General features: G+C 39.2%; 1 protein-coding gene across 1 annotated transcript in view; it reads right to left on the bottom strand.

The window, feature by feature from the left end:
* Nucleotides 1-1,579: 1,579 nt before the first annotated feature.
* The window catches only part of LOC144437449 (trafficking protein particle complex subunit 8-like), a 49,721-nt gene continuing 32,967 nt past the window's right edge, over nucleotides 1,580-18,333 (bottom strand). Inside the window, exons 16-29 of the mRNA XM_078126391.1 lie at nucleotides 17,426-17,623; nucleotides 16,107-16,276; nucleotides 14,016-14,090; nucleotides 13,185-13,508; nucleotides 12,672-13,057; nucleotides 11,218-11,377; nucleotides 10,373-10,469; nucleotides 9,087-9,158; nucleotides 8,095-8,150; nucleotides 7,444-7,662; nucleotides 6,753-6,857; nucleotides 6,321-6,466; nucleotides 2,484-2,579; nucleotides 1,580-1,931 (exon numbers count right to left, since the gene is read on the bottom strand). Coding sequence (XP_077982517.1) covers nucleotides 1,580-1,931; nucleotides 2,484-2,579; nucleotides 6,321-6,466; nucleotides 6,753-6,857; nucleotides 7,444-7,662; nucleotides 8,095-8,150; nucleotides 9,087-9,158; nucleotides 10,373-10,469; nucleotides 11,218-11,377; nucleotides 12,672-13,057; nucleotides 13,185-13,508; nucleotides 14,016-14,090; nucleotides 16,107-16,276; nucleotides 17,426-17,623 — 2,456 coding nt within the window. The remainder of the gene's footprint in view (nucleotides 1,932-2,483; nucleotides 2,580-6,320; nucleotides 6,467-6,752; nucleotides 6,858-7,443; nucleotides 7,663-8,094; nucleotides 8,151-9,086; nucleotides 9,159-10,372; nucleotides 10,470-11,217; nucleotides 11,378-12,671; nucleotides 13,058-13,184; nucleotides 13,509-14,015; nucleotides 14,091-16,106; nucleotides 16,277-17,425; nucleotides 17,624-18,333) is intronic.

Genomic DNA, 18,333 nt, shown 5'->3' with positions numbered 1-18,333 from the left:
TACAAATCTAGTTTTCATAATTCAGAATTGTTCACTATGAGTTTTAATATTTGATTCCTAAAACTATAGTCATAACCATTCTACAATGCAAGTCTATCTTCTTCCTGCATAGAAACATAATTTGGGGAAAAAAACAGATAATGACTTATATCAATTATAGGTTTGGACATTGTGTAAACATTACTCAATGGGAATCAGAACTGTATGGGTGAATTGGGTGAATTGTCAGAAACAATATTGCAAAGATTAACCCCCACCCCATTCAAGGGAAAGGACACCTTATGAATTCACTATCTTTAATAAAATCTTGGGTGTTAAACAAGATAAAATGTGTTGGTTCTATTCACATTTATATCAGTATGGAGCTGGTATTGATCAGAACTTACATGGAAGTGATGTATAAAGGACTTGCCATACAACTGTGTCTACAGTTATTGTAAGTGTACATATGCTGTCAACTGTGTCTACAGTTATTGTAAGTGTACATATGCTGTCAACTGTGTCTACAGTTATTGTAAGTGTACATATGCTGTCAACTGTGTCTGCAGTCATTGTAAGTGTACATATGCTGTCAACTGTGTCTACAGTTATTGTAGGTGTACATATGCTGTCAATTGTGTCTGCAGTCATTGTAAGTGTACATATGCTGTCAACTGTGTCTGCAGTCATTGTAAGTGTACATATGCTGTCAACTGTGTCTACAGTTATTGTAAGTGTACATATGCTGTCAACTGTGTCTACAGTTATTGTAAGTGTACATATGCTGTCAACTGTGTCTACAGTTATTGTAAGTGTACATATGCTGTCAACTGTGTCTACAGTTATTGTAAGTGTACATATGCTGTCAACTGTGTCTGCAGTCATTGTAAGTGTACATATGCTGTCAACTGTGTCTACAGTTATTGTAAGTGTACATATGCTGTCAACTGTGTCTACAGTTATTGTAAGTGTACATATGCTGTCAACTGTGTCTACAGTTATTGTAAGTGTACATATGCTGTCAACTGTGTCTACAGTTATTGTAAGTGTACATATGCTGTCAACTGTGTCTACAGTTATTGTAAGTGTACATATGCTGTCAACTGTGTCTACAGTTATTGTAAGTGTACATATGCTGTCAACTGTGTCTACAGTCATTGTAAGTGTACATATGCTGTCAACTGTGTCTGCAGTCATTGTAAATGTACATATGCTGTCAACTGTGTCTAGTTATTGTAAGTGTACATATGCTGTCAACTGTGTCTACAGTTATTGTAAGTGTACATATGCTGTCAACTGTGTCTACAGTTATTGTAAGTGTATAATAATACAAGTCAACAATATGTTTAATAAAAGTTACCTACCAAGTATGTCACTCTACCTAAGTCTGAATTAATGCCAACTCCGTACTAGTGAACAAACACAACACATTTTATCTAGTTAACCATCCAAGTTTTTATCAAACGTAGTAAATTCACAAGGTGTTCTTTCCTTTCAATCTTCCCATCCCTAATTATCCCATCCCCTGCATTCCCTTTCCTTTTAATCTTGCCATCCCTAATTATCCCATTTCCTGCATGTAGATTACATGTACACTACACTATGAGGAAATATCGTTGACAATAATAAGAAACGGTCCACTCTGTCGTTGCTTGATGAGTTGTGTTGGTTGTTCCTGTAGAACACTGTCCAAATCCAATGCTTGGCTTCCTTTCCTTCTGCCTTCCCTACTGTCTGGGATATGAGGTTTGATAACACTGACATTGATATCACTAATGTTATAGAGTCCCTGTTTACAGACTGCTGCCATCAATTCTATGCTATGGTTTTCTAATGGTGATAAAATCACTTGGAATGCAGTTTGACCAATCCAGCTGAAGTCTGTTGAGGTAACAGCTAGGTTGGTAGTATAATAATTAGCAATCTCTGTACTGGTCAAGTCTGCTACATTACTGAAAATAACAAAATGAAATGAAATGAAATGTATCAGTTATCTAAGTTGTAAGTTTATACACACAAGCGGGGTCCAACTAAAGAAAGCAGTATTGAGTGTTAAGTGTGTCATGGTATTAAACCCTTTCACAAAAATTGCCAAGGCTAAAACACTGCAAGTCCTTGTACAAGACCCACTACACTACATAAAAGATCTGTTTTTAACTTCATCAAACTCCGCTGTAATCTCAAAGCATTGAGTGCTGAACATCTACATATGAATATCCATTCATCTATGTCACTTAGCTTCATTGAAATGAGTGGCTGTACTTTGTGACCTTTGACATTAAAAATTCGAACCATGCAAAGGTCATTTAAAGGCATGTCCATGGCCATGGATAGAAACATGCTCTTTCTCTTTAAGATGTTCAACTACAATGTTTGTCCCAGAAAGTGAACTTGTAACCAGTGAATGTAGTGAGTAAACATACATATTTATCACTAATTTAACTCACCTATCATATACATGCATTGTCTGCAGGAAATGTTGTAAATAAAGTGATTTTACTCACCTATCATAAGGATTACCATTTAATAGGTTAACAACTACCTCAAGACTGGATTCACTACAGTTATGTAAATGAAGCTTCACTGGTAATTTACATAATCTGTAGACATAGAGACAGAATAAATATTATTGGCATTAAAATGACAAACTGGCTATGTGATCACAACAATGTAGGTTATCCAATGAGACACATGGTAGGTAATGGTTACTGTACGAGAGAAGGGCTATAGTGAAGATATTGCACTGACTGAGTGTGTAGCACAGTGGAGGAGAGAAGGGCTATAGTGAAGATATTGCACTGACTGAGTGTGTAGCACAGTGGAGGAGAGAAGGGCTATAGTGAAGATATTGCACTGACTGAGTGTGTAGCACAGTAGAGGAGAGAAGGGCTATAGTGAAGATATTGCATTGACTGAGTGTGTAGCACAGTGGAGGAGAGAAGGGCTATAGTGAAGATATTGCACTGACTCAGTGTGTAGCACAGTGGAGGAGAGAAGGGCTATAGTGAAGATATTGCACTGACTCAGTGTGTAGCACAGTGGAGGAGAGAAGGGCTATAGTGAAGATATTGCACTGACTGAGTGTGTAGCACAGTGGAGGACAGAAGGGCTATAGTGAAGATATTGCACTGACTGAGTGTGTAGCACAGTGGAGGAGAGAAGGGCTATAGTGAAGATATTGCACTGACTGAGTGTGTAGCACAGTGGAGGAGAGAAGGGCTATAGTGAAGATATTGCACTGACTGAGTGTGTAGCACAGTGGAGGAGAGAAGGACTATAGTGAAGATATTGCATTGACTGAGTGTGTAGCACAGTGGAGGAGAGAAGGACTATAGTGAAGATATTGCACTGACTGAGTGTGTAGCACAGTGGAGGAGAGAAGGGCTATAGTGAAGATATTGCTCTGACTGAGTGTGTAGCACAGTGGAGGAGAGAAGGGCTATAGTGAAGATATTGCACTGACTGAGTGTGTAGCACAGTAGAGGAGAGAAGGGCTATAGTGAAGATATTGCACTGACTGAGTGTGTAGCACAGTGGAGGAGAGAAGGGCTATAGTGAAGATATTGCACTGACCGAGTGTGTAGCACAGTGGAGGAGAGAAGGGCTATAGTGAAGATATTGCACTGACTGAGTGTGTAGCACAGTAGAGGAGAGAAGGGCTATAGTGAAGATATTGCACTGACTGAGTGTGTAGCACAGTGGAGGAGAGAAGGGCTATAGTGAAGATATTGCACTGACCGAGTGTGTAGCACAGTGGAGGAGAGAAGGGCTATAGTGAAGATATTACACTGACTGAGTGTGTAGCACAGTGGAGGAGAGAAGGGCTATAGTGAAGATATTGCACTGACTGAGTGTGTAGCACAGTAGAGGAGAGAAGGGCTATAGTGAAGATATTGCACTGACTGAGTGTGTAGCACAGTGGAGGAGAGAAGGGCTATAGTGAAGATATTGCACTGACTGAGTGTGTAGCACAGTGGAGGAGAGAAGGGCTATAGTGAAGATATTGCACTGACTGAGTGTGTAGCACAGTGGAGGAGAGAAGGGCTATAGTGAAGATATTGCACTGACTGAGTGTGTAGCACAGTAGAGGAGAGAAGGGCTATAGTGAAGATATTGCACTGACTGAGTGTGTAGCACAGTGGAGGAGAGAAGGGCTATAGTGAAGATATTGCACTGACTGAGTGTGTAGCACAGTGGAGGAGAGAAGGGCTATAGTGAAGATATTGCACTGACTCAGTGTGTAGCACAGTGGAGGAGAGAAGGGCTATAGTGAAGATATTGCACTGACTGAGTGTGTAGCACAGTGGAGGAGAAAAGGGCTATAGTGAAGGTATTGCACTGCCTGAGTGTGTAGCACAGTGGAGGAGAGAAGGGCTATAGTGAAGATATTGCACTGACTGAGTGTGTAGCACAGTGGAGGAGAGAAGGGCTATAGTGAAGATATTGCACTGACTGAGTGTGTAGCACAGTAGAGGAGAGAAGGGCTATAGTGAAGATATTGCATTGACTGAGTGTGTAGCACAGTGGAGGAGAGAAGGGCTATAGTGAAGATATTGCACTGACTCAGTGTGTAGCACAGTGGAGGAGAGAAGGGCTATAGTGAAGATATTGCACTGACTCAGTGTGTAGCACAGTGGAGGAGAGAAGGGCTATAGTGAAGATATTGCACTGACCGAGTGTGTAGCACAGTGGAGGAGAGAAGGGCTATAGTGAAGATATTGCACTGACCGAGTGTGTAGCACAGTGGAGGAGAGAAGGGCTATAGTGAAGATATTGCACTGACTGAGTGTGTAGCACAGTGGAGGAGAGAAGGGCTATAGTGAAGATATTGCACTGACTGAGTGTGTAGCACAGTAGAGGAGAGAAGGGCTATAGTGAAGATATTGCATTGACTGAGTGTGTAGCACAGTGGAGGAGAGAAGGGCTATAGTGAAGATATTGCACTGACTCAGTGTGTAGCACAGTGGAGGAGAGAATGGCTATAGTGAAGATATTGCACTGACTCAGTGTGTAGCACAGTGGAGGAGAGAAGGGCTATAGTGAAGATATTGCACTGACCGAGTGTGTAGCACAGTGGAGGAGAGAAGGGCTATAGTGAAGATATTGCACTGACTGAGTGTGTAGCACAGTGGAGGAGAGAAGGGCTATAGTGAAGATATTGCACTGACTGAGTGTGTAGCACAGTGGAGGAGAGAAGGGCTATAGTGAAGATATTGCACTGACTCAGTGTGTAGCACAGTGGAGGAGAGAAGGGCTATAGTGAAGATATTGCACTGACTGAGTGTGTAGCACAGTGGAGGAGAGAAGGGCTATAGTGAAGGTATTGCACTGCCTGAGTGTGTAGCACAGTGGAGGAGAGAAGGGCTATAGTGAAGATATTGCACTGACTGAGTGTGTAGCACAGTGGAGGAGAGAAGGGCTATAGTGAAGATATTGCACTGACTGAGTGTGTAGCACAGTGGAGGAGAGAAGGGCTATAGTGAAGATATTGCACTGTCTGAGTGTGTAGCACAGTGGAGGAGAGAAGGGCTATAGTGAAGATATTGCACTGACTGAGTGTGTAACACAGTGGAGGAGAGAAGGGTTATAGTGAAGATATTGCACTGACTGAGTGTGTAGCACAGTGGAGGAGAAAAGGGCTATAGTGAAGATATTGCACTGTCTGAGTGTGTAGCACAGTGGAGGAGAGAAGGGCTATAGTGAAGATATTGCACTGACTCAGTGTGTAGCACAGTGGAGGAGAGAAGGGCTATAGTGAAGATATTGCACTGACCGAGTGTGTAGCACAGTGGAGGAGAGAAGGGCTATAGTGAAGATATTGCTCTGACTGAGTGTGTAGCACAGTAGAGGAGAGAAGGGCTATAGTGAAGATATTGCACTGACTCAGTGTGTAGCACAGTGGAGGAGAGAAGGGCTATAGTGAAGATATTGCACTGACTCAGTGTGTAGCACAGTGGAGGAGAGAAGGGCTATAGTGAAGATATTGCACTGACTCAGTGTGTAGCACAGTGGAGGAGAGAAGGGCTATAGTGAAGATATTGCACTGAAAGTGTGTAGCACAGTGGAGGACAGAAGGGCTATAGTGAAGATATTGCTCTGACTGAGTGTGTAGCACAGTGGAGGAGAAAAGGGCTATAGTGAAGATATTGCACTGACTGAGTGTGTAGCACAGTGGAGGAGAGAAGGGCTATAGTGAAGATATTGCACTGACTGATTAATTAAATAAATCGTGAGACTGTGTGACTGATTAATTAAATAAATCGTGAGACTGTGTGATTTGGCTTTTGGCAAATTTCAAAAAGGCATGCACTGACATTATCAAAAACATTTTGAATACTAACCTTGATTTTTTGAAATGATGATCATTCATCTCTTTAAACTCAATACTGTATTTGATGAGTTGTGTCAATGTGTGGATACTGGTTACATCATCCTTCTCAGTATCAGGCTGCCTTATAAATTTGATCGGTGGCTCTTGTTCCAACGACTACAAATACAACACATATTATACATGTTACTGACCTTGACTATAATCTTAAGTACGCTTCTCAAAGTCAACACTTACATACTGTACAGACATGACCACTCCTCTCAAAGTCAACACTTACATACTTACAACACTTACTATCAATTTATCAAATTATGTGAAATGGTTACATTTCTACTTCTCATCAGTTTATTGACTAATTTTAGCAATATGGCTGCCTGTACCATTGTCCATGCATACTATTGGTAGATATTACATACCTTGGTGACTGGTAGATATTACATACCTTGGTGACTGGTAGAGACGACTCTTGATGCTCTAAGATATTGACAGGTACATGGTGCTGACCAGTGATAATTTGACAACTACCATCATCTACCACAACAAATGCCTACCAATAAGTAAAACAAGTACATGTAAATGTTTCCACTGTTAACTGTTATCAACCTTGACTTGACTTGACAGTGACATGTAAGAAAAAAGATATCTTTCCAAAGTGGAATAGAATTTCCGAAAGTTTTCTGGTTTATATATATTTAATTTATATATATGCAGTTTTAGACAAGTAAGGGGGGATCTTACAATGTCAAACAAGCTCAATAATCAAACTTCACTTTTTTAGGCCAAACCCTCTCCCTAAATGAACGTTCACAAGTGGAACGACACATTTAAATATGGTATACAGCAGTCAAACAACTACAATCAAAACACTGTAAAAAACATGATAAACAGATTAAAATACTAACCAGAAAACCAGCACTGTACATGTTTGTATATCACATTAGCAATAACTTATCAACATCTCAGTAGTAAATACACAACCTTTCATCATTGAAGGCTTGAAAATTTTCAAAATTTGGCTAGATGCAAGAAAATGAAGTTCAGGAATCACACTGATGCCTGACCCTGTCACCCTAAGCAAACAAAGTTCATTTTTTTGAGCTTGTGTGACATTGTGCAATTGTCCCTAAACTAACCTTCCAGAGAACAATCAATGTTAAGCCAATTTCTACTGCTGACTCCAGCTGAGACTTGGTGTCTTCCATAGACAGACTTGTATCTGTTTCAGTATCTGGGGTTAGTATATCTTTGGGTGTACTCCCTGTACTCTTGGCTTGTAGCAATATGGCAGCAGATGGTGGCAGACCTTTAGACCAGAAATAGAAGTCTGAACATGGCGTACTACAGCTGTCAATCTGTGAATTTAAACACAGTATTACTTTGTCAACCATCAACCATAAATCTGCACCATGAGCTTTGCTTACAACTCTCCTTTTCATTTATTACCATTATTATTATTATATAATACACTGAAACATTTGTCATTGTTAGCACTCCTATTTATAACCTCATATCCCCCATTTGTAACTAGTGATCAAAGTAGTGTACACAACATTGAATCTTAAATTCAGTCTAGGACCATTAGGTTTCCTGCTATACTAACACTAAATACTGCTCCTGTAATTGGGCAATGCCTGTTGGATGGTATATAAATTAATTATAGAGGTACTCTTACATAGATTGTCAAATAAATGCATGTACCACAGACAGGATGTGACAATTTGAAAGAGCTCAAGTCAGACTACACAGAAGGGAGATGAAAGCATATAACATAATAACATACTTACTATGTGTTCTTTATTGAACACAACATTTGTAAAGATCACTTCTTCACCAATATCACCTGTACATTAAAACACAACAAAATATTACTTTTAAGCAGTACATTTACAATCTGACTTCCGTGATTACTATACTTAACTACCCTTTTCCATTAAAGGCCAAGGTAAGACTTAAGATTAATGTGTGGATGAGAAAAACAGCTGACTGATAGAGCCATTATGGCATTTCCAGTGTGTATGTCTGTGATGTTCTTGCAAGTGTTACCAACACAAACAAAACCTATTAATTCACGTTCTCATCAGTATGTAGGTAAGATTTCTGCTACTGAGGTGTTACACTGGTGCTTGTCATGAAAGCAGATGATGTATAGGATGGGGGAGAGACAACAAGAAATGCAGAGATAGGAAAGAACACACACGCAACAGGTCACTGGTTTAATTCAAACTCACAACAGGAGACCATTATGGGCTGTACACTGTAAAACTGGTTAAAAGCTCAACTTGTTGTTGATACAACCAAGATCAGGGCTGTATGGAAAGTTTAGTTTATGCAACATTGTTATAATTGAGACAACCTTTAGTTTTTCCCTTTGAAAACGCTTCTCAGTTAGTGTCGGGGCACCGACTTTATTGAGTCTCTAGTATTTTGCTGAGACTGTTATTGCAACATTGTGAAGGTGATATCATTTTATATTTTAGTCAAACCAAATGTTGATATCAAATCTCCACTCATGATCTGTTTACCAAACACAATAACCTTGTAAAGGTTGGGTAACTTATTAGTTATACACTATACACTATAACTTACTTGTCTCACAATTATTTATATGTGAAAACTGTTTTCAATGTCAGTTCCACTAAGTGGTATACTCATAGGGGAAAACATGACAATTATAACAATGTTGTGTAGACTAAACTTTCTATACAACCCTGATCTTGGTTGTAGTTCAGCTTTCTGGCCATGGTATGTTACTGTTAATTGATCATTATGTTATTACCTTGTCTGTCTTCTTGACATTTCTGTGCCTTCATACACATATGACATGCCTCTCTTGGATTGATTTTGATATCTGAAGATAAAACAAGATTTCATCAATTTACAGTGCTGCTATTTTTAACAGTTATTAGTAAGAAGTCTTTTAATTTTTCTACACTGAAGTTTAAATGGTGCACAATTTAAGTATGCATTGATAAGTCATGTTAGACCCATAAGTGGGCCAATGATACTCCAGTCATGTGACTAAAAACATGAATAAATTGGGCCAATGATAAGCCAGTCATGTGACAACCACATGATTAAAGTGAGCCAATGATATTCCAGTTGTGTGAGACGCACAGTGGGCCAATGATACTCCAGTCATGTGATATCCACATTTAAATTTGGCCAATGATACTCCAGTGATGTGACAACCACAGTAGGCCAATGATACTCCAGTGATATGACGCCCACGTGATTTAAATGAGCCAGTGATACCCCAGTCATGTGCCAACCACATGATTAAAGTGAGCCAATGATATTCCTGTTGTTTGACACCCACAGTGGGCCAACGATACTCCAGACATGTGATATCCATGTTTAAATTTGGCCAATGATACTCCAGTGATGTGACAACCACAGATGGCCAATGATACTCTAGCCATTTTACAACCACAGTTGGCCAATGATACTCCAGTGATGTGACAACCACAGATGGCCAATGATACTCTAGCCATTTTACAACCACAGTTGGCCAATGACATTCCTGTGATATGACGCTTCACATAATTAAAATGAGCCAGTGATACCCAGTCATGTGACACCCACAGTGGGCCAATGATACTCAAACACAATTGAAGATGTCTGCAAACAACATGCTGGAGAGTCATTCAGACACACTGACCCTGAGAATACCATCTACTGTGTATGTCTACCAGCTGCCAAATCATTTTACCATACTCCTTATATCTAAAGGATCTACATAACATAACAACCCTTATCTACCTTGAGGGCAAATTGAGAATTTCCAATAAAAAAACTGTTATTGTTGATAGAAAGAGAGAATCAAGAAATCTATCAAGAAATCATTTCAAAGATTTGTATAGTACCTGAATCCAGTACAGCATAATGTTGTATGGAGTTGAATACAAAGCAGTAGTAGTTTGAGATAAAAAGAACTATATTGTATCATTAGTACTGTCATAAATAGTAACTACACTGAGTGGTAGTTTGTCAATATAAAACCACATATACTAGAGTACAGTATGAGATGACTACTTTGGAATACTTTAATTTGAAATACTGTACCTGATGTTTGGCATGTTGTCAGATGTGACAGTGACCATTGTCTACTGGCACAGGACACTTGTTCTATACTGAACTCTGTGATGGCAGCATCATGTACCTGTATAACATACAAATTAATTAGTAGTATTAAACTATGTCTATATATTGACAAATATGCTGTTCAAGGCATACTTGATGTGTCTTAAACAACGTCTATGGAATAACACCTATAGAAACATTCCCACCAAAGTGCAGCCCCATCCACCTTGTAGTTCTTAAGATATAATTTTTTGAGCAAATTTTACAGATTTGGACATAATTTGCATACCACTGATTGGGTAAATCATGTTCTGACTAAATCTTGACCTACACATCCAAAGAAACATCCCAGTCCATCAAAGTTCAAACCAATATATCTACACGTAGTAGTTTTTAGTTGTGGGCCACATCTTTTTACCCAAATTACTCATCTGTGGTGTGATCATTTTGCTTTCCAACAATTTCCCAACTAGGCACAAAAAGTAATATACCCACCAAAGTGGTCTAGCCACTGTTGACTGTAAGCGTTTACACACACACAAATGTGCGCATGCACGCACACATGCACGCACGCACGCACACACACACACACACACACACACACACACACACACACACACACACGCGCGCGCGCGCATGCGCGCGCACACACACACACACACACACACACACACACACACACACACACACACACACACACACACACACACACACACACACACACGGACAGACACTTTACCATGTCCATTTTCTAAGGGCATGTTATCAGAAATACAATTATTTTTTGCACCTAAAGTACAACAAATATTAACATTTGATCCACATACCTGATTCATATTCTCAACTTCCAATGACACCAACAGTGTATCATCTGACTCTGAGAACTGATTAGATTCTTGTAGGACACCATCTCCCCTCTTGGCTACAGCTTTCAAACTGATAGAATTGCTGGTTTGTATCCTTGCAGTGTGATGTAGCACCCTGTGTCTGTTATCAGACAAAAATAATGCACATATATAATTGAGTATCGTGTTGTTAAACTGGCCAAATGGTACACACATTGTGATGTGGTACTTTATGTCTGTTAGCAGCAAAACAAGTTTCATTAACCCTGTCCCATTATACAATCTAATTCAAATCAACAGTGATTCACCTGTCCCCACTTGTGGTTAATTTATATCAAATTCAAATTAACTGATCTGGATTTAAGCCTACCCAGGGTGGACACTGGTGGTTAAGATTTGAATCAAGTAATTTGAATGAATAAGACAGCAATCAGTTAGGCCTGGTATGAACACAATCATACTGGAGTGAATTAGTTTGATCCAAATCAAAGCAGGGGTGAAGTCATATAGATTGACATTGTACACACACTTGCATTATTGTATCACAAACCCAAGCTATTGTAGCAGGTTACACCAAGTTATATTTTTCATCTATTCTTGCTCATCCCACAGATTGATCATGTCCATGTAGAGGTCAGTACTACAATGAATGACCCAAATTGATCTCTCTATTGACTCACCCATGACGATTGTTGTCAAAACGATCACCATCATTTGTAAATGGAGGGTCCGCTTACACAAGCAATGTTCAAATTGCCTTTGTCTAGTACCCTTTCTCTGTTCAGATTCTATATGTCACCTCACAAGAATTAATTTGTGAGCTCTTTAAGCCTCTGCTTGATGAATAGTTTCATAACTGCCATTATTTCCAATACATCTTTTTATTTTCAGTTAAAGGCTAAATTGTCACTAGAAAGTTCATTGTGGATAATACAACATGGGTGTTGATACTTAAATGAGGTCTCTGTTAAGCTTTGATAGTTAGTGGGCAAAATGTGAAGTTTTGAAACTGTCACACTTTATGTCTAATTGACCTTGAAGATGAAGGTCAAGGTCAAAAGTCAAGTTATCAGCACAAAGAGCTCGCTATTGATAATATGGGTATTGACACTTCAATAAAGTTTGTCTATTATGCCTGTAGTATTAATGAGAAAAACAACAAAAACGGCTGTCATTTGGGTGTTATCGCAAAGGTCACAAAACGAAGTGATGTGCTTAGCAACTGACATTGTTGAAATTAGCCTAAGTATGTTTGAGATACAGACAGACAGGTCCAATGTAGTACTACAGCCCCTAGATTTCATCTATTTGGGGCTAGAAATTCTGGGTGTTGATTTTCATCTCAATTTCAAAACACTGCATTCGATTCTATTTCATCATTCAATGGTAACTATATCTAACTGTCTAATTGTTGGAACTATAAATAGACTTCTTACCTCATGATGGCATTTTCTTCAACAGGTTCATAATAGAACAACATATTGAGTTCATGTCTACCACTAGTCTCTGGACCCCTAATCCACATTGGTAAACTAACACTGCCACCTGGTTCTAATTCTTTATCTGGCAAACTGATTTCTGTCACATACGACAACTCAGACAAGTGACATGAATTATTTTGTTTGTACTCCTGCTTAGATAAAGTCCTGTACACTTGTTGATTTGTATGTTGTGAGTTTATCAATCCAAATGTAAAGAGTTCAGGATTCTTGGACGATACATACAGTTTGTTTAAAGCACACTTGCCAATATTAGTGAATTCCACAGTTGTAAGTTGGACTTCTCCACACAGTAATGATACTGGGAATTTGTTGAATGTGACCTAATGGGGAAAGAATAAAATGCTTTATTTAATATTGGAAAATCATACTTTGTAAAGATTCAAATTGAGGTCTGGCCTTCCAGAGTGTCAATATCAATGGAGGTGAAATATGAACTTTGACATTTACCTGCAAGAGTGGCATTGGAGGTGAAATAATGGGGTCTAATCTTCGATCAGGTCCATATACAATACTGGCTTTCTCTGTTTTAGAAGTGTTCAGCCTTGGACCCTGTACATCTAAGTCCTGTTTACCACGTACTGAAATTCCACTGACATAGCTGGCTTTCTTTGGCATGTTTCTCATCAACTGTGGACTGTTGGTCAGATTTTCCTTGTTGGAATCAGCTGTACCTAGTACTTGATTGTTTGGTGGTGGTGTGGTACCAAGACTGTATGCCACACCCATCATGTACAACTCTCCTGTTTGGTGCGGTGTTACTGTTAACTGGACCTGAGCATAAAAAATAAAAATACATCAACGTTTCCAAAACCTATCCTTGAAGAGTTTCCTAAACCATCCTTGCATTGTTTCCAAAACTGATCCTTGCATTGTTTCCAAAACTGATCCTTGCAGAGTTTCCAAAACCTATCCCTGCATTGTTTCCAAAACTGATCCTTGCAGAGTTTCCAAAACCTATCCTTGTAGTTTCCAAAAACCCATCCTTGTAGCGTTTCAAAAATCTATCCCTGCATGCTTTCCAAAATCGATAATTCCAGTTTTCAACAGTAAAACTTACATTGCAGAGATGATAGTGTGTTACTTTCAAACAAGGTTTGGTTCAAATCAGTTGGTGTATGGCAGAGATAGACAGAGAACACACAAGGAAGGAATGATGGATGGAAAAGTGAATGTATTATGGACATTTGAAGATTGAGGTCAGAGGATCATGTAAGGATGGACAGATGGGGGGTGGGGAGTCTAAAATTGTTTAGAGTTGTTAATAACAAGGAAACTTACACTTTTCTTTTCACTTCCACTGAGAACAAACTGTGGAATCACCTGAGTGTCAATCACAGTGTCTGCCAATGACATCTATATTAAAAGAAAGACGAGTTGGTTAGCATGACATTGCATGTTAAATATTTATTGTAGTTGTAAATTGTGTTGTTACAGGATCAGTGAATGAAATACCATGGCAAAACTAACAGTTCAGTCTTCTTGTCCCAACCAGAATGTGTCTAAATGCATTCACAAGATCAGTCTTGGCCAGTAATGTACATTTAGTATAGTTTCTTTATCAAGCATGGTGTATTGCCAATTTACCATCATAGTTTCTTTATCAAGTGTATTGTATCGCCAATTTACCATCATAGTTTCTTTATCAAGTGTATTGTATCGCCAATTTACCATCATAGTTTCTTTATCATGCATATTGCATCATGGATTGTGGCAAATGACACAAACATTTTTTGGAGGAAATAGTCATTTATTAACAAATTGAAGTGTCTGGTGGCTGTGACAAATTGAAGTGCCTGATGGCTGTGACAAATTGAAGTGCCTGATGGCTGTGACAAATTGAAGTGCCTGGTGGCTGTGACAAATTGAAGTGCCTGATGGCTGTGACAAATTGAAGTGCCTGGTGGCTGTGACAAATTGAAGTGCCTGATGGCTGTGACAAATTGAAGTGCCTGGTGGCTGTGACAAATTGAAGTGCCTGATGGCTGTGACAAATTGAAGTGCCTGGTGGCTGTGACTAATTGAAGTGCCTGATGGCTGTGACAAATTTAAGTGCCTGGTGGCTGTGACTAATTGAAGTGCCTGATGGCTGTGACAAATTGAAGTGCCTGGTGGCTGTGACCAATTGAAGTGCCTGGTGGCTGTGACAAATTGAAGTGCCTGGTGGCTGTGACAAATTGAAGTGCCTGGTGGCTATGACAAATTGAAGTGCCTGGTGGCTGTGACAAACTGAAGTGCCTGCAGTGGTGGCTGTGACAAATTGAAGTGCCTGCAGTGGTGGCTGTGACAAATTGAAGTGCCTGCAGTGGTGGCTGTGACAAATTGAAGTGCCTGGTGGCTGTGACAAATTGAAGTGCCTGTAGTGGTGGCTGTGACAAATTGAAGTGCCTGATGGCTGTGACAAATTGAAGTGCCTGGTGGCTGTGACAAATTGAAGTGCTGTGACAATTGAAGTGTGTGGTGGCTGTGACAAATTGCAGTGCCTGGGTGGTAAACAGACAGTCTTTGTGTCCCTTCCCAATATCTTTTGTAAAATAATTTTGACCACATCAGAGTAGGTGTAAGATGAAGGCCAATTATCACAAATTTGAGCCTGCAAATTTGGCCAGTACTGTGGCCTCTTAAACCTACATCAACACTATGTTCTGGGTTGACTTACCTGAGCCCCACTATTGCCTTCATTAGATATCATTGTAGATTGATGTTCTGGGTTGACTTACCTGAGCCCCACTATTGCCTTCATTGTAGATTGATGTTCTGGGTTGACTTACCTTAGCCCCACTATTGCCTTCATTAGATATCATTGTAGATTGATGTTCTGAGTTGACTTACCTTAGCCCCACTATTGCCTTCATTAGATATCATTGTAGATTGATGTTCTGGGTTGACTTACCTTAGCCCCACTATTGCCTTCATTGTAGATTGATGTTCTGGGTTGACTTACCTTAGCCCCACTATTGCCTTCATTGTAGATTGATGTTCTGGGTTGACTTACCTTAGCCCCACTATTGCCTTCATTGTAGATTGATGTTCTGGGTTGACTTACCTTAGCCCCACTATTGCCTTCATTGTAGATTGATGTTCTGGGTTGACTTACCTTAGCCCCACTATTGCCTTCATTGTAGATTGATGTTCTGGGTTGACTTACCTTAGCCCCACTATTGCCTTCATTAGATATCATTGTAGATTGATGTTCTGGGTTGACTTACCTTAGCCCCACTATTGCCTTCATTGTAGATTGATGTTCTGGGTTGACTTACCTTAGCCCCACTATTGCCTTCATTGTAGATTGATGTTCTGGGTTGACTTACCTTAGCCCCACTATTGCCTTCATTAGATATCATTGTAGATTGATGTTCTGGGTTGACTTACCTTAGCCCCACTATTGCCTTCATTAGATATCATTGTAGATTGATGTTCTGGGTTCTCGTCATTACACACTAGGTATCTCATTGGGAGGAACTTCCAAATTAATGATAAATCAGTCAACACCAATGGAATCTTGAGAGGATTCACAAACTCCACTTCAATGGTTATTGGTTCTGTCAATCAAAGCAACAGGTATTTTAGTGGATATGTTCTGATGTATCTTGTGAATCATTCAGTCATCATACATAATGACAGTGAATACCGGTAGTGGTTATTGTCTCATATTGACATAAACAAACTGAATGCCACGGCCGAGTACACTGCACCACATGAAGTCAAAATGAATGAATAATTTTTTGAAAGTTTATTCACTTGCCTACCCAACATTGTTGTTATCTTACCAAAATATACAGGACTTTGGGTATGCTAAGGCTATGGTCATGGTTGCTAGGGCCTGTTGTGTCAATGTACTGTAGAAAATCTGCATAGTATAACACCTGGTAATCAAGGCTTCAGTTTACTGAGATAGACACCAATTTAAACTATTTTTCTTCAATGTAGTAGATTACACAAGTGAGTGATAGCATTACTCTTGTACAAACCTAATCGTCTTAACATTGAAAGTCCCAAAACAGTACACTACAGGTTCATAGAACTTTATCAATAAAACACTGCCTGTGTCGTCCTATGGACTGCTACATTTGTAGGTGTGTGGCCACTTAAAAAAAGACTAGCTTTCAGAGACGCCTCCATACTGAAACTATAATTAAACCACCAATGTCCATTCAATATCTTATCACTGTTGTATCAACATGTTGCGACAATAGTTTTACTTTGTGTCTATCTTAGTGTCTATCTTAGTTTCTATCTTATTAAAATAAATTAGCAGATTAGCAGAGTTGTACAAGGCATATAACAATCAGACATTATTACATATGTACCGGAGATTACTTTCACTGCTACATGCACCACATACAAGGAGTATTTGCACAGCAGTGTTTTTAATGCATATCTGTATGAGATATGCACATGAGGGCGTGATCGTTCATTGTTGCATGATCACACTGTACCATGTTAAAGGAAAATTTGTTGTTTCGGATAAACATATGTAATAATAACAGAACGCCAAGACATGTGAGTTCCAGTGTAGGTACTCAAGGGTATTTGCACTCTTGCTTGCAGTGTCTTCTGCTGTACCTTCACTCACTACACTCATGAAAACACAGCTACAGAGAACACTGCAAACACTCGTGTGTATGCAGAGTACGCCACACTCACAATCATGTGACATGGGGCTCTGTTATATTCTTTAATCCACTCACCTGCTATAACTGCTACTGGATTTTGACTGTTAGTGGTACTCTGTGAAAACAATTGCACTGTAGGTTTATAGTTATATGGCAGGGAATAAAGTCGACTGGACACTTTGACAGCCAAGTCCTCTAAGTCCTTCCATTTCTCATAGTCTTCACTTGTATATCCACTCTCAAAACTAACAGATGTGGCAGCAATTTTCCCAGCTGTCAAAACAAATATATAGTGTGATGTTATGTCATGTTGTGTCATCAGATATGTTATGTTAGAAACTAGCACCAATGGCATTATAGTACAACAAATTTATGTTATTCAATCATAATAAACTAAGATACTTGTCTACAAAATACCATGGCAACAGGGAACTTGCAATCCAAACTGAGAATGCTCAGATGAAAAGGACTATGTGATTATCTGTGGTTATCGTAATACCTAATCTGGAGCTACTGATAAAATTAACCTCCCACAAAGCTCAGGGTGACTATGAATTGATCATCCCTGGTTATAAACAATGCTAATTGACTTAATAGTATTTATTATCACATTTCCCATGATGCAACATTCAACATGGCGGATTTGCAAGTTCCCTAGGGAATAATCTTTTTCATTATTTTGATTTGTATTATACCTACAACTACACATGCACATACAGACAGACAAGCATCTTAACAATCTGTAACTGGTAATGGTACTGGACAAAGAGTTAGTGCGTTACACAAACTTGATACTTAGCTGGTAATTTGACTATCTGTAACTAGTAATTGTATCTGGCAAAGAGTTAGTGAGTTACACAAACTTGATACTTAGCTGGTAATTTGACTATCTGTAACTGGTAATTGTAAGAGTTAGTGAGTTACACAAACTTGATACTTAGCTGGTAATTTGACTACCGGTATCTGTAACTGGTAATGGTACT

The sequence above is a fragment of the Glandiceps talaboti genome, chromosome 7 (genome assembly GCF_964340395.1).
Source record: "Glandiceps talaboti chromosome 7, keGlaTala1.1, whole genome shotgun sequence".
NCBI classification, from domain to species: Eukaryota; Metazoa; Hemichordata; class Enteropneusta; family Spengelidae; genus Glandiceps; species Glandiceps talaboti.
The sequence above is the reverse complement of the archived record's forward strand: the minus strand, read 5'-3'. Positions and strand labels throughout refer to the sequence as shown.